Source organism: Marmota flaviventris, chromosome 6, assembly GCF_047511675.1.
Source record: "Marmota flaviventris isolate mMarFla1 chromosome 6, mMarFla1.hap1, whole genome shotgun sequence".
Classification (NCBI taxonomy): Eukaryota; Metazoa; Chordata; class Mammalia; order Rodentia; family Sciuridae; genus Marmota; species Marmota flaviventris.
In genome coordinates, this window is record NC_092503.1 from 110,305,524 (window position 1) to 110,321,203 (window position 15,680).

General features: G+C 55.4%; 1 protein-coding gene across 5 annotated transcripts; it reads right to left on the bottom strand.

Annotated features, from left to right (window-relative positions):
- Nucleotides 1–207: 207 nt before the first annotated feature.
- Vegfa (vascular endothelial growth factor A) lies at nucleotides 208–15,281 on the bottom strand. Of its 5 annotated transcripts, none has more exons than XM_071613354.1 (8): nucleotides 15,133–15,281; nucleotides 12,115–12,163; nucleotides 8,892–9,088; nucleotides 8,037–8,113; nucleotides 7,655–7,684; nucleotides 5,753–5,806; nucleotides 4,491–4,622; nucleotides 208–2,207 (listed from the first exon to the last, which is right to left on the bottom strand). In XM_071613354.1, exons 1-8 carry the CDS (start codon nucleotides 15,196–15,198, stop codon nucleotides 2,186–2,188), a joined length of 627 nt encoding a protein of 208 aa, XP_071469455.1. In that variant the 5' UTR covers nucleotides 15,199–15,281; the 3' UTR covers nucleotides 208–2,185. The 5 variants fall into 5 exon arrangements, with proteins under 5 accessions (XP_071469455.1, XP_071469453.1, XP_071469454.1 ...); XM_071613352.1 differs by having other exon boundaries at nucleotides 5,735–5,806; XM_071613353.1 differs by lacking the exon at nucleotides 15,133–15,281 and adding an exon at nucleotides 12,746–13,095 and having other exon boundaries at nucleotides 5,735–5,806.
- Nucleotides 15,282–15,680: the final 399 nt, after the last annotated feature.

Here is a 15,680-nt window from a genome sequence, read left to right on the forward strand (position 1 = left end):
CCACAAGACAGCAGGTGGACAGGGACCTCCAGGGCCAGCCCAGCCAGAAAGCAAGACTCTGGCCCCCAGCACAGGACATGGGTTTCCCCATATCGTACATCCCAGTGACCCCTTTCCTTAAGACAGACGCCGCCGTGTTCCCCAAGGGAGGAGGGTGGGAGGAAGTCTGAACAAGGATTCAATGGAGAAGGAGAGACCAAGAGGAGCTTTGAGATCAGAATTAAATTCTTTAATACAAAATGCTTTTTTTTTTTAAGATATATCTGTATTTCTTTGTTGTTGTTTAAAAATAAATATGTACTACGGAATATCTCGAAAAACTGCACTAGAGACAAAGACGTGATGTTAATATCTTTTTCCCCCACAATTATTACGGATAAACAGTAGCACCAATAAATAAATGATAACAAATATTAAAATTAAAAAAGGAGAGAGATTTAGTATGTAGAATTCTCTATTTTTTCTTGTTTTGTTTTTACATATAAAAAACAGAATAGCAATGTCTATTTTATCAGAATCACATATATACATAAACATATATATATATATATATATATATATACACACAAACACAAGTTGCCAAATATATATATAGTATGTAAATGTATATTGAAACCTTATTTCAAAGGAATGTGTGGTAGGGAACTAGGGCACAGGGGAGGGCAGGACTGTGTTAGCAAAATTAAATATCTGTTCAGGACAAGCTAGTGACTGTCACCGATCAGGGAGAGAGATTGGAAACATGGATTTTACACACAAAAACCAATACAAAAAGAGCGAGAGAAAGAGCAAGAGATACATCTCATAAATAGTTGAAATTAAATATTATCCAAGAATACTGAAAAAAAACCCTACTCTTTTAATTAAATTAACTGTTTTAATTTCTAATTAAAAAGGGATATTAAATAAGTACCGTATATAAAAGACTTTCTCTTTCTCTGCCTCAGTGGTGGGCATGTGGATCCTGCCTGGTCTCTCTTAGCCTCAGGAAGGGACAGGTCAGGGGACAGGGGAAAGATTAACCACTCACACACACACACACACACACACACACACACAGCCAGGTCTCCTGGGGACAGAACTAGTGGTTTCAATGGTCTGAGGACCTGAGGTCCTCGGCTGCACCCCGGAATGTGGGGTGAGGAGAGGATAAGGGGAATCCCAGGAGGAGGAGCGATCACCGGCCACTTCTTCCACCAATGTCTCTTCTCTTCTTGAGGACACCTCTAGCTTGAGGACACCTCTTGGTGGCCTCCTGGGTGACTCAGAAGCAGGTGAGAGTAGGTGAAGACTGCCCGGGCTCCTGCATCTTCAGGCAGTGCCCCCGGGGGACAGAATGCCCTTGCAGCATTGATGGGGAGCCACAAAGCACACCCAGTCCTGAGGCTCCCCAAACTCCTGGTCAGAACCAGTGTCCTTGTCCCTGTACCTGTCTTTAGGTTTTCTGTTGGTTTGACTCAAGGTAGAGGCTTGGGGCCAGGGCTGGGTTTGTCGGTGTCCCCAGAAATGAGCCAAATTTGCCCCCACACCCTGGCCTTGCAAGATCCTGGGCAAAGGAGAGGACCCTGGCTTCCCTAAGAGGGACCCCCCCCAAAAAAAAAAAAAACATGCCAGAGTCTCTTGTCCCTTCCTCTTCCCTGTCGGCATCTGGGTAGGGACATTCTCCTCCCAACTGAAGTCCACAGCAGTCAAATACATCCAGTGAAGACACCAATAACATTAGCAAAGTTAATTTAAAAACAGAATATATATATTTTATATATATAAAATATATATATTTATTTTCATATATATATAATATATATATATATATATATATATATATATATATATAAATGTATGTATGCGGGTGGGTGTGTCTACAGGAATCCCAGAAATAAAACTCTCTAATCTTCCGGGCTCGGTGATTTAGCAGCAAGAAAAATAAAATGACAAATCCAATTCCAAGTGGGACCGTGCTTGGTCACCCGCCCGGGAATGCTTCTGCCGGAGTCTCACCCTCCGGACCCAAAGTGCTCTGCGCAGAGTCCCCTCTTCCTTCATTTCAGGTTTCTGGATTAAGGACTTCTGTTGATGGCGACGGTGTGGTGGCGGCGTGGTTAGTCTCAGTCATTCTGTATCAGTCTTTGTTGGTGAGAGGTCTGGTTCCCGAAACTCTGAGGCAGGTTCCTTCCTCCAGCCTGGCTCACCGCCTTGGCTTGTCACATCTACGGGAAATCGCAAGACAAAGACTAGGTTAGGGCCAGGAGGGGTGGCCTGGGATGAGGCAAGCAGCTTCCCCGTTCCTGGGAGCCCTTGGGTCCCTGTGTTGTCGTAGGAGCTGATGACAGGGAACCTGCAGTCCTGGGACAGGAAGCCTCCTTGGGAGGGAGACACCCAGCCCCACCCTCGAGAAGCCCTAGTCCAAGCAGCAGCCATGCTCAAGACAAAGACATGGAAACACCGCACAAAACAACAAATGAGCAAGTACCAACAGACAGCCCCGCGTGACATTTCTTTCTTTCTTTCCTTTTTTTTTTTTTTTTGGCACTGGGGATTGAACCCAGGGCACTTTACCACTAAACTACATTCCCATTCCTCTTAAATCTTTTATTTTGAGACAGGGTCTTCCTAAATTGCTGAGGCTGGCCTCAAACTTGTAGTCCTCCTCCTGCCTCAGCCTCCCATGTCACTGGGATTACAGGTGAACACCAGGCTCTACTTGGCACTTCTATAGCCGATGGGTGACCAAGTTGGGCAAAGTTAGCCAGGAGGAGGTTTGTGCAGGAGATTTTTCAGTTCAGTCTCTTAGGGCTAGTTTGGGGCACAAGAATACCTTGAGCCAGGGAACCAAAGTGGCCAGAGAAAGGGAGCCTGCTCTGGGGACAGGAAGTCCCCAAGGGAGGGGAGTGGAAGGGCACGGGGCCCCAGGAAGCCAGGGAAACCCCTCCGACCCCATGCCCTGTCCCGGCCTTGGCTGCAGGCCTCTTCTCTCTGGAGCTGCAGGCCTAGGTGCAGGCTGCTTGTCCTTTCCAACAGGCTGGACAGAGACAGCTCAGTGGCTTTGCTTTTCTCACTGAAGCAGAGGGGACCACCAAGAACTTTCTCGTCGTGTCCCTGCCCTGCCTTGTCTTTTACTCTCCTCCCTGGGTGAAGAAGACAGAACACACGCTGCCCTGAAAAAGCCCCAGTATGGCTTAGGTCAAGTCCTAAGCCTCCAACCTTGGGAACCAAACTTCCCAGACACAGCCAGCTTGGGCATGGGGTAAGGTCACCTCACATATCTCCCTCCCAGACAGTTCCTCTGCAGAGGAATCACCAGGAAAACCCCCAAATGCCAAGTTCCTTAACTTCCTCAAGGCCTCCTGAAGAACTGAACCCCCTCATCCAGAGCCCCCATCCAGCACTAATATACTCTTCCTGCTTTCACACAGCACCAAGACACATGGAACTCCAGCCACGAAGGCCTGGTCCCCAGCACTGCCTGAGTACCCACCAGTCACAGAAGCAGACTGGAGAAGGAGCAGCGTACACTCCAAGGAGCCTCTGGACCAGCTGGGGAGTCTGGCCCCACCTAAGTCACCCCCCCAAAAAGCCCCCTAATCCCAGACCACTTGGGCATAAAGAACTCCAGCCCAGACATCAGACTGCCAGCCGTCCATCACAGCCCTGTGCTCCTGACTTCGCCACTGCTGAACTTGGCCAGGTCGCGTTCACTCATGCACTTGATGCTTCCTTAGTCCCCACCATGGACTTAATCCCCACATGTGTCCCAGGAAGATGTGGACACATATTGGGCCACAGGGCCCCAGACACCTGGGGATACCCCATGCTTCAGGAGGTCAGACTCATGTGAGGAGAGTGAGCACGGCCCCTCCCTCCACCCTTCCCAGGAGCATTTAGAAATGTGTAGGCTGTTTAGGGTCCTCGTGAATGGTGCAGGATTAAGGCATCCTTGGATCCTAAATCTCCTGCACTGTGTAAGAACTGCCCCATCCTAAACCACAACAGATCCCTCCAGGGGCCCCAGACTGAGCGGGAGAATCAATCCTGGCCCCATGGAGACACACTGGAGGAGAGGAGTTAGCCATGATGACTGGACCGGCAAGGCCTCACAACAATGCCTACACTTGGTTGCCATCGTTCCACACTGGAAGGGCTCTCCGTGTCTCGGCATTAGCACAACCTCAGCACTGATGGCCACCACAAGCAGCAGGACCACAGGACACAACACACAGCTTGCGTCCACACCACCACGTCAAGCCACACCAGCCTACCCATTCAGGCAGCCAGGGCAACCTCCAAGCAGGCCCCGCCAGGCAGGCCCCGCGTCCTTGGCCCCACGGGTCCTTGACAGCAGAGGAGGCAGCAGTCGCCAGGCAGGCAGCTAGAAGCCCAGCCAGCATCTGGCCCCTCTCAAGCTCACGCGCTCGCTCTGTCTCTCTCTCTCTCCCCATGTCTGTGATGTGATGTCCCTCTCTGACTTGCTCGCTCACCCTCTGGGAACCAACCTGCAAGTACGTTCGTTTAACTCAAGCTGCCTCGCCTTGCAACGCGAGTCTGTGTTTTTGCAGGAACATTTACACGTCTGCGGATCTTGTACAAACAAATGTTTTCTCCTCTCTGAGCAAGGCCCACAGGGACTGCAAAAAGGCAAAAGGAAAGACATCTAAGCTAGAGCATCAGCAGAGAGAGAGAAAAAAACCCATGCAACACCCCCTGTCACGTCCGCAGCAGCACCCCTCCCGGCTCGCCGGCCCCGCGTCCTTCCACGTCCTGGAAGGATCTGAGCACTGCAGCAAAGACAGAGAGAGCGGCGGAAAGAGGCAGCACTGGCTAGGACGCCCGCCTGCAGGAAGAGGAGGGCACAGGCCGGCAGAAAGTGCAGGGAGAGGGCTGCCATATGGGGCGGGGCTGTGTCCCTGGAAGATGTGGACACGTATTGGGCCACAGGGCCCCAGTTGCAGCTGCCCTCCACAAAACACACCTTGACCCTTCACCTGCTGAAGACAGTGGGCAAGGGCTCAGACCCAGGCCCTTCCAAAGGTGGCTTGAATATAGGGCATGACGGGAAGTCAAGTTCAGAGGCACTGTCCAGGGGCTAGGCCACCATCAGCTACAGGGCCCACCACAGCCTCCAACCCAGAGGAAGTGGCCCTACAGGGAGACTTCCACATGTGGGTACCATGGGTTGGGCTAGAATTGAGGCCCCAAGTCCCTGAGAAGCCAAGGTACTTCTCCCAGACCAGAAAGGGCCACCATATGGTGCCTGATCCTCCCGAGCTCCTCCTTCAGCCCCCAACAAGCCACTTTCTGCCATCGCACCCCCTCCTCACATCGTCTCTGCCCTCCCCACCACCCTCAGCTTGCAGACATGTTCAGAAGCCTAGAGCAGTGGAAACCAGTTGGGTGAGCAGGCCCCAGTGCCCAGCCCCTGTGCCAACATGGGTCCACCACCAGTGCCCCATGGGTGAGAGAAAGTCGGTGCCCAGCCAAGCCAGAGGCCCCTCCGTGAATCCTCCAGGCCCACTTGGCCAACCCCCCACCCCATCCCTGGACCAGCAACACCACCACAAAGTCTACCCGTTGGTGCCAATTAGTGGAATGAGAGTGAGAGAGAGACACTGGGTCTGGGAGGGAGGGGCAAGAGCCAGGGAGGGGCCAAGGGACGAAAGCAGGGTTAGGGGTTACTGCAGGCAGGGGTTTGATTGGGGGCCAGGGGACTCCAGGGAGTTAGCAGCGGGCACCAACGTACACGCTCCAGGGCTTATACCGGGATTTCTTGCGCTTTCGTTTTTGCCCCTTTCCCTTTCCTGGAACTGATTTTCTGGAAAATAAAAAAACAGAGACAGACCAGAGAAAGAGCGAGCGGGGAGGGGAAAGCAAAGGAAGGAGCGAGGGGATCACGGGTGGGAAGGAGCGAGACAAAGCCAAACAGGCCCGCTCTCGGGAGCAGGCGCCAAGGAGGCATGCGACCTCAGGAAGGTGTGTAAGTGGCACTCCTATTTAGGGCCGCTTCCCCCATGGCTCCTCCTCCTCACTCTGCCCACCCTGGGGTGGCAATCTCAACCCCTGGCAAGGCATGGGGTAGGGAGCAGAGACTGGAGGGCACAGGATCCAGACATCTATAGGATCGTAGGGCTCCTGGTCTCAGGCAGGGCATCTGGCAGGTTCTCAGCTGCCCTGTACAAGTCTGATCCTGAAGGTCAGGCAGGGTATAAGAGCCAGGCCAGAGTTTGAGAGAAGGTCAGATTCCTGACCTGATGCAGAGTGAGGGGAAGGCCGTGTCCAGCACCGCCTGCCTTCCTCCCCAAATGCAATAGCAAGGGGGTCTCTCCAGGTGCTGTGCTTCTGGGAATCCTAGCAGGTGGCGGGCGGGGACATTACCTTAGGAGCTGGCACAAAATTCAGAGCAGCTCATGAAAGGCAATAGCCCGCTCAGTACCTGGGCTGGGAATGGGGCTGGGTGTCTAAAGAGGGGGCAGGAGGTGGCAGGGTCAGCGGGCAGGGAAGGGAGGCTGGGGGAGGGGCCTAGCAGTGCTTGGCAGGGAGTTCTCTCCCCAGCTGCACCATCTCGCCAGACTCTTCCGAGCCCAGGCGAGCCCCGGCTCTCCCTGTGGGCAAAGCAGGCGTTTGGGGAACGGGCAACGGGGACAGGCTACAGCTTGCCCCCCTCAAGGGAGCCAGCACTCTCCACTCCTGCTAACCCCAGAGAAAACACTCAGCATGTCTATCACAGGGGGAGAAGGGAGGGGCAGAAGGGATGGAGGAGAGGGCGAGTCTGTTCCCCTTGGGAGAAAGCACTGGAAGGATGGAAGAACAGTCTGCACGCTCGCTCCATGCTCTCACTCCCTCTCCCTGAGCCTATTCTCCCAAATCATTCTAGTGCAGCTGGGGACTTAGGGAAGAGGCAAGGGGTCAAGGCTTAGGAGAATTCCTGTCTGTCCCAGAGTGGCAGGGCAGACAGGAAGGTGGGGGGACAGGGCATGGGTGCTCTCTCTCAGTCTCTCCTCCCTGCATGCTCATTCCAATCAATGCCCACTGCCCTCCTCCAAAAGCTCACTGCTCCCAGACTTTGCCCCCAACCCCATCCTAACCCAACCCTCCATACTGGGCATCCGGAAGCCTCAGGAAATGGCTAACATGGCACTTTTCCTGCCCAGCCAAGAGGGCTTGTGTCTGCTGCCAGCCCCACTCCTGCAGGAAGGCATGTACTATGAAACCCCCCAGTGGCCCCAAATCCAACTGCACTGCCACAATAGCCACCAAAAGAAACTGCTGCCTCTGACACACAAAAGCTGGCGTGTCACCCACTCTCTCCCCTACTATGGATCCCAGGCAAGCCAGGAAGCCAGCATCCACACTGGCCTGAGACACCGAATCAGCAAGGACTACCCAGGAGAGACCTGGACACCTGACGGCACTGGTTTTGTTTTTTTTGTTTGTTTGGTTTTTTTTCAAGAGAAACATCAAGTTCCAGGCTGGGTTTTCTCACTAACCCTGGAGCCACAAGCCTGGAACTGGCTCCATGTCCCTGCTTCCACCACAAGACCCCCAAGAAACCAACTCCCTGACCAGGGGAGGCTATCAGAGCCCCCAACTGAGGAAGCCAGAAGCCCCAAACCAAGACAACCGGCCAAAGAGCGGGAGAAGTGCTAAAGTCAAAACCACTTACTTTTCTTGCCTTGCTTTATCTTTCTTTGGTCTGCAATGGGAAGAGAAAGAGAAAAAGAAAAAACAAAAACAGAAGAGTTACAATGGTGCAGATAACAGTAGAGATTATAGTAGTAAAAACTTAACATTTATGATACAGCAACTGTGTTTCAATCCCTTCACATGTAATAACTCCTTTAATCCTTGCAACAACCCTAGGAGGTACGTTCAATTATGGTGCTCATTTTACAGATGTGGAAACTGAGGCACGCTGAAGTGAAATACCCAAGGCCACACAGCTGGAAGGTGGACATGGGTTAACAAGTACAATGTGCTTCACTCCGGTGGGGACCATGGCTGTTTGCTGGATAAATTAATGAATGAATGGGCACCTTGGTCCTCACCTGCATTCACACTTGCTGTGCTGTAGGAAGCTCATCTCTCCTATGTGTTGGCCTTGGTGAGGTTTGATCCGCATGATCTAGAGGGGAAGGAAGCAGATCATAGAGGTTAGTGACCCAGCCAGCCATACCCAGAGGGGCACCCCAGGGCTCCTGCCACTCAGCACCCAGGGGCTCTACAGAGCAGGGATGGGTGGTGGAGGCAGGGGGACCAAAGGCTCTAGTAGAAAAGAGCCTCCGGCCACCCCAACTCTCCCAACCCTGCTGGCCTCAAGGAGCCTCTCTTCCTCTTGAGGGCAGACGTGGCTGCAAGGGTTGGCTAGGCTGGGAATTCGGGTCCTGGGTTCTTATAGGTTCCCATCCCCTCTCCCCCTTTCATCCCTTCTAGGCCTCACCCTGATGCACCCCTAGCAGCTCCCTGAGAGCCACCTACCCCCAGTGTCTGAGTTCCCTCCCACTCGCAACCCAAAGGTACCAAGAGGTACACAGAGACCAGCTTTTAACTCTTCACAGACCAGGTTCACCCAGCTCCCCAACAAGGCCCCCAAGGAAGGAGGGCCCCCAGGCTCTCTCCAAGGGATAAAGAGAAGGGCTCTTATCAAAGGCAGCAGCCCCCTCCTGAGCCTCGGGAGCAAAGGCAGAGGAGGTGGTGGGAGTTTGGGGATTTGGGCTGGGAACCGAGGTAGATAAGACCCCACCACACCACACCTCCCCACCCCAACCCCAACTCAGGGGCAGGAGCCGGACAAGGCAAGTCTAGTTCCTCCTACTACAAGCTTCCAAGGAAAAGGCCCAAACCACCTGTTGCAAAAAGTAAGCCCCCGCCTCCTCCCCTCCCCCACCCCCACAGAGGCTCACCTGCATAGTGATGTTGAACTCCTGGGTGGGCACGCACTCCAGGCCCTCATCGTTACAGCAGCCCCCGCACCGCATCAAGGGCACACAGGATGGCTTGAAAATGAACTCGATCTCATCTGGATACTCCTGGAAGATGTCCACCAGGGTCTCTATTGGACGGCAGTAGCTGCGCTGGTAGACATCCAGGAACTTCACCACTGCATGGGATGGAGTGACACGTGAGCCCAGCAGGTGACTCGCCCAGCTCTGTAAGCCTCTCCTTGGGGCTTCCATGAGAGGTATTCACTATCAGGAAAGTCCTTCCAAAATCTAACTTAGATCCCTTCTCCTGAGTTGAAGCCCTTCCCTAAGCTGCCCACCATCGCTAGTGAAGTTTGTTTTCATTGTACTGATCACACAAGCTTTCAAGTTCCAGGGCAGATGGCCTGCCACATCTAAATCCCTGTCTCACCGTGACCACCAAGCAAATTCCTGAGCCAATGTTAATGCCAGAGGACAGTGTGAGTGTGGGTACACCTTTTGGGGGTGTGCTAAGCTTCACCTGAGAGGAAGAACAGCCGGCTTTGCCAAGCTGCCCTCCATTTTCCTATATCCTCCCAACAGATGGGGCCATAACAGACGAACCCTAACCGTTTACTGACTCCTTGTCGGGCATCATTCATAGCTATCTAAACAGTGCTCCCCTATGATATTACTACTATGGGGGCCTCATCTTACAAATGGGGAGCTGGAGGCTCAGAGAGGCTATGTAACCTGCCACAAGGCCACACCGCTAATTAACAGGACAGTTAGAATGGGCCCCAGAGCCTTCCCAAGCCTATGCCATGCAAAAGAGAAGCTTCTGAAAGCACCTAGCCAGCTGCTGGTCCCCCCAAGAAATGGACTGAGGAAGTACCAGCAGGTGGCAGTGGGCCGGCACACCGTGAGGGCCCTGCCAGCCACTACTGACCCCGCCCAAGAGGGCAAACTGCTTGCATCATGGAAAAAGCGGTGCTGCTGCAGCCAGGGAGCATTTCTAGATGCTGATCTGGAGGGAGACCAGGATAAAGACAGTTTCCCAGGCTGACCACAGAGCCTGGGGTGCACTGGAGCATGAAGGGGTAATTTTGGGCCATAGGGGCGGGGCCCTTGAGAATAAATAAATGCAGGACTCCCGGCATGACTACTTCAAACTGTGGCCCAGCCTGCCACTCCCCATCACAGTTCCACTGCCACCACATAGCAAGCCTGCCCACGAAATGAGCTCCCCTACACGGGAAGGAAGAAGTAATACCAGCCAGCAAGGAGGCTTAGGCTTTGGCCATGACTTGAGGTGACCTTGGGCCTGTCCCTCCCCTCTCTGGGCCTCCAACTCTGCTCAACTGTGTAAGTGGGTTGGCCCGATCTCTAAAGACACTGAAACAGAGGCTGAAATGTGGGGAGTTGGCTTCCCATTTCCAGCACTGAGAACAACTACTCTTTTCTCACTCTGAGTGGAACAAAGTTTGGAACTTCACCAAGGCTTCTTAAGTGCACACCCCAATACACTACTGCCCCCCACCCAGGGACCAGAGCAGCCCCCCACACACACACACATACCTCTAAGGCTTGTTATTTTTTTTTCCAGAAGGGTAAAGGAAAATGAGACCCAGGGATATGTACACTGTAAGTTGGTTGGGGAGAACTTGGAGTATTGAGGAGAAGGTGGGGAGAAGGCCAGGGATATCAAAAGTGAAAGAACAGTGGGGGAGGGGGACCAAGACAGCCTCCTACCTTCCCTGGGATCTCTACTCATATCCAGACAGAATTCTTCTCTGTCCCCAAAGGATTAAGGGAAAGCATGGTCAAAAGAGAGTAAATGAAACCAGGGGTCTGAAAAAGTCATTTTTTAAGCCAAGTCTATACTGAAGAAGATGACTAATCTAGAATTTGTTAACTAATCCTTCATCATGCATGGGACAGAGGTGGCCCAGGCCTGAAGCCCCACCCAGGAGGAGACAGCAGACAGGTCCGGCCTGGGCAGTGGTGCTGATAGCTAAGGTACAGACCCAGGCTGGGCATGCCTTTGAACAGCTTCTCTTTATAATCCCCAAGGCCCATGCACAGGAGGTGAGAGGGCAGCTCCAGCACCCCTGCAGCCCAGTCCCTGCTGCAAGGAAGGCTGTCCTCTTTTGTCCGGGGTGTATGCACATGCTCTCCAACACCAGTCTTTCGTGGTTTTCCTTATTTATGGCAGACAACCTTTTCTCTAACAAACAAAGACCATTTGTCTTGCCTCTCCCAGACCACAGAGACCACTGGGAAGCTAAAGGGGGTGGGTGGTGCACTGGGAGTGGGGGCCTGTCGGTGGCATAGGACAGGGAGTGGCAGAAAGCCAGTCCCTGGGCCAAAGGAAAGGGCTCCTGGGGTGGGGAAGGAGGAGGCAGAACCGGCTGGGCATCACCACCCCTGGCGGCCACTGCAGCCACACTGGATTTGAGTCACAGAAACTCGCCCAGGAAGAAGACCCCAGGGCCTTCCCTCCTCAGAGGAGGGGAGCATGGGGAGTGGCATCAGGCTGGAGCAGAGGCCATACTCAGTGGTGGGGAGAGCCAGGGCGTCCCCAGAGAAATGGGAGGCTCCCCGTACTCCAAACCACAGTGGAACAAAAGGCAGGCAGACTCAGGGTTGGGCAGGGGGGCGGGGCGCCTGGGAGTTTCAGCCAGCCCTCTGCTGGCCTGGCAGGGAAGTTCACAGCACCCATACAGACCAGCAGGGCTTTCTCCACCCCTGAAGGAATGCCAACGGCAGCAGGGTAGCAGGGTGTCTATTAGCCTGGGCCCCTGGAACCTCCAGCTCACACAGGAAGGGCCACGGCCCCCACACATGGGCCCATGGCTGGGTAGGAAGTGACATGGAACATCCATCCTCCCCAGGAAAGGGGAGCACAAGGGACACCTCCCTTGATATCAGGAATCCCCAAACGGGCACTACCTTCCTGGTCCATGCTTACAGCTCCTTCTGCAAATAAAATTTTACTAGAAGGAGCTGAAGACAAAAGCAACAAGTCTGACTTCCAGCACAGACCTGAACAGAGAAGGGACCTTAAGAAACCGAAGGGCTAACCTCATGGTACCCACCTCTGTCTTGCTTCTCATATTCCCGCACCCCTCCCCCCCCCCCCCCCCCCGCCCCAGGTCTGAAAAGGAGGATTTGGACCTTCCCTGCCTCCCGGGGACCCCATCCAAAAGCCAGAGGGACTCACCTTCATGGGGTTTCTGCTCTCCTTCTGCCATCGGTGCAGCCTGGGACCACTGAGAACAACACAAAACAGCAAGGCATTGGCATGGGCATAGGGAGGGGCAGGGGTGCAAAGGCCCAGCCACGGGGCCCCTCCCCCTCCCTCGCTTTCCTCCCAGTCCACAGCCTCTATCTTCTCCAAAGCTTCTGGGTGGAACAGGAATAGCTGGGGTCCCCACAGATCCAGAGCATGCCCACCACCCCTGGACTGCTCCAATTCTAAATCCATGTAAGTTAAAGACTAACCAGATGTTGGGGGCTGGGAAACTCACAATGCAGGAAGAAAACACCAAAATCCTGTGCTGTTCAGGCCTCTGTCCTTTCCCCACAGGGCCCTCGCCTCACTCTAGCTGCCCCCCTGATTCCCTGGTCCAAAGCCATGGGTAAGTATTAAGGTCAAATAGGAGGACAAATTTGGACTGGGGCAGGAAGGAAGGACTGGGGGCGAGAAAAACAACATGGTGACCTTCTCCTGCTGACATGACAAATACCAGGGTGAGCTGGTGTTGGAGAGGGAGGGGGGTGCAGAGGACCGAAGGGCACCAACCACCCTCCCCCAGCCAAACTCTTCTAGTCCTCAGGAAGATTCAGCATACCCACAGGTTGCTTAGAGTAGAAGCCTGAGAGGAAGTCTTGCAGGGGAGAAAGAGACCCATTTCCTTTCCGGCATCAGTCTCTCCAGAGCTGCATGTACTACTTCCAAAGCCCCACTAGCTTCCCACTCCCACCTACTCTCCAGGCCCCTCTGGCCTGGGTGCCTTCCTCAAATGCATCCAGGGAAGCCTTTTCTTCCTTAGCATTCCCAGGGGGTGCCTGGCTCTATCCCAGCCTAAGACCTCCTTGCACCCCCCACTCAAGAAGCTGTGAAGGTCAACAAGCCAGACAGTAGACCTGACAGCAGCTGGCAGGGGAGGCTTCTAGTCCTTCCTGAGGTCTCCAGTGCCTGACAACTCCTCACCCACCTGCCTGCTCCTCCTGTAGAGCAGGTCCCCAGCATCAGAGCTGCACTCAAGCCAGCTTGAAACTCCAGACCCCTCTGGGAGGGAATAACTAACTTCCTCCCTCCCTCTGTCTCTCTCTCACACACACATACACACACATCCCCAATGTACCCTAACCCAGGTTCCCCACACTTTCCTTCAGGGCCAAGGTCAGAGGAAGCCCCTCTGAAAGGCAGATAACAGTTTCCAGGCTCCCAGCTGGATAGCCTCCCACTGCAACCCCTTCAAGGACCCCCTAGATTCTGAACCACAGCCCCCTTAAAACCTCTGACATTCTCCCTAAGCTCTTGACTCCTCCTGAACCCCAATAATGAAAAGGAACAGAAACTTTAAACCCCCTCCAAGGCCAGGGGGCACAAGAGGGGAGGTTCTAGGCAGGGAGGGGCCAGGTGCCCTTCTCTGGGGGCCTCTGAAGGTCACTCTGTGGCCAGGCAGTCACTCCTCCCCCTCCTCCCCACTTGGAGGCCTGGAGCCAAGGCCTTTGTGCCAGGGTTTGAGGAACTCTGGGTGATGACAGGGACCCCTGCCCATTTCCTTCCTTTTGCCTCCTCTCCAAGGGGACACTCTCTGGCTGAGTGAAGGCGGAAGGGAGGAGCTGAAAAGGACCCCTTAAGTGGTTTTGAGAAGCAAATTGGGTGGGCAAGTTTGGAGTTCCAAAAAACCACCTGCTCCAAAGCCCAGATTTGCCAGGACAAAGTGGGTATGCAAGGCTGGCAGGAGCTTTTGCCCAAGGTGCAGGAAGGGCTAGTCCCACGCTGCCCATGTCACAGCAAATTTCAAACCATTTTTCCAAAAAGTAGAGTGGGATGATGATAGTCTTCAGACCCTCCCTGAGCCCACCCCATAAAAGCTAACGCACAGCTCACTTAGGACTGTTGGGGAAGGGAGGGAAGCAGCCAGTCACCAAGTCAGGACTTTGGACACAGTTTCCACAAAGCACCTGGGTGGGCTCTAGCACCCCGACTTCTGACAGTTACCCTTCTTTCCCTGGACTCTGGGGCCAGAAAGGGTCAGATGGGTCCTCAGTAAAGAGAAGTGAAAAATAAATGGGTGGTGCGGGTTTCTCTCCACACTAGGGAGGACAGGAGGAAAGGGGGAAGGGGCGTCAGAAATTTCCCCCAGCACAGGACAAGCGTAGGGGCCAGGGACTATAGAAAGGGGTATGGATGGTTCTCTGAGTCCCCGGACTGGGGCTACCTCGAGAGGTCACCTTCCCGCGGAGGGCCGGCGGGGGGAGGGGCTCGCTCGCTGCCCGGGGCTCCCGGCTCCAGCAGCCGTGGCTCCGGGAACACGAGGCCGGCCAGGCCCGGGCTGATGTAATCGGCTCCGCGCCGCGCGCGCCCGGTCGGGCGGGGGAGGGCGGGCACCGAGCGGGACGCGAGCAAGGACGGGCGGGAGTGGCGCCGCGCAGGTGGCCCAGCAGGCTGGGGGGTCCCCGCAACAATCCATCCCAAAACTTTTCCCAAACTCGAAGTGAGGGCCGTAGAGACGGAGTGGCAGTGACAGCAAGCCCCCTGTCTCGCCTGCGCCCTGCCCCCTCCATGCTCTCTGCCCTCCCGCGGTCCAAGGTCCGAGCACCCCCCTACCCGCTGTGCTCTGGCTCCCGCCCCCGCTGCCCGGACTTCCAGTTCATCGGGAACCCGCGGCCGGGAGCAAACTTCAGCAGCCAGCCGCAGCGCAAGCCCAGCCCCCTCGGCCTCCTTCTCTGGCTCCCGCCCTCCGCTGTTCGGCCCAGATCGTACGTGCGGTGACTCTGGTGGGTGGGCAGGGCCCGCGTGGGCGGTGAGACTATCCTGGCGCCCTCCCACCTAGCACTCGCCCGCCTCCCCCTACACGTACGACGACAGAGGGGGACGCCTCGCGCCTGGTGCCCAAGGACCCGCGTGGGTCACGAAGCCCCCACGCGCGCGCTCGCACGCACGTCCCCAGCCGGGAGAGGCGCTCGCAGCAGCCCGCGGCAGCCGGCGGGCACAGTCGCTTACCTTGGCATGGTGGAGGTAGAGCAGCAAGGCAAGGCTCCAATGCACCCAAGAGAGCAGAAAGTTCATGGTTTCGGAGGCCCGGCCGGGGCCGGCTCTGCTCACGCTCCCTCTCCGGCTCGGGCTGCGGGGCGGCCCGCTCTCCTCTGCGCCTTGGCGGGCTCCTTTTCCTCCTGGAGCCAAGGCCCGCGCCAGGGCCTGGGACGCGCGCGCGGCTGTAACCCTGTCTGCGCACAACGCCGCCTCACCCGTCCATGAGCCCGGCTTCCGAGAGCCGAGTGGCCACCGCGGCCCCCTCTCCTCTTCCTTCTCTTCTTCCTCCTCCCCCTCCTTTGGCCGCGGCTTCTCCCGGCCGGAGCTAGCACTTCTCCCGGCTCCGCTCAGCTCGACTCCCCCGGCGCGGACCACGGCTCCTCCGGAGCGAGAACAGCCCAGAAGTTGGTCGAAAAGTTTCAGTGCAATGCCGCGAACCCCGAACCCCTCCACCCCGCCTCCGGGAGCGGGCTCTGGGTCCTGCCCGCGGCTCGCCGCCGCGTCCACTGTCGGCCGCC

Bases quoted from the DNA above. Each gene is read 5' to 3' on its own strand.
- Vegfa (XM_071613352.1), bottom strand. From the start codon at position 15,198: ATGAACTTTCTGCTCTCTTGGGTGCATTGGAGCCTTGCCTTGCTGCTC. The intron at 8,114-8,891 runs GTGAGCCTCTGT...CTTCCCCTCTAG, and splicing joins AGTTCAACATCACTATGCAG to ATCATGCGGATCAAACCTCA. The intron at 2,208-4,490 runs GTTGGTTCCCAG...GATTTCCCGTAG, and splicing joins TTAAACGAACGTACTTGCAG to ATGTGACAAGCCAAGGCGGT.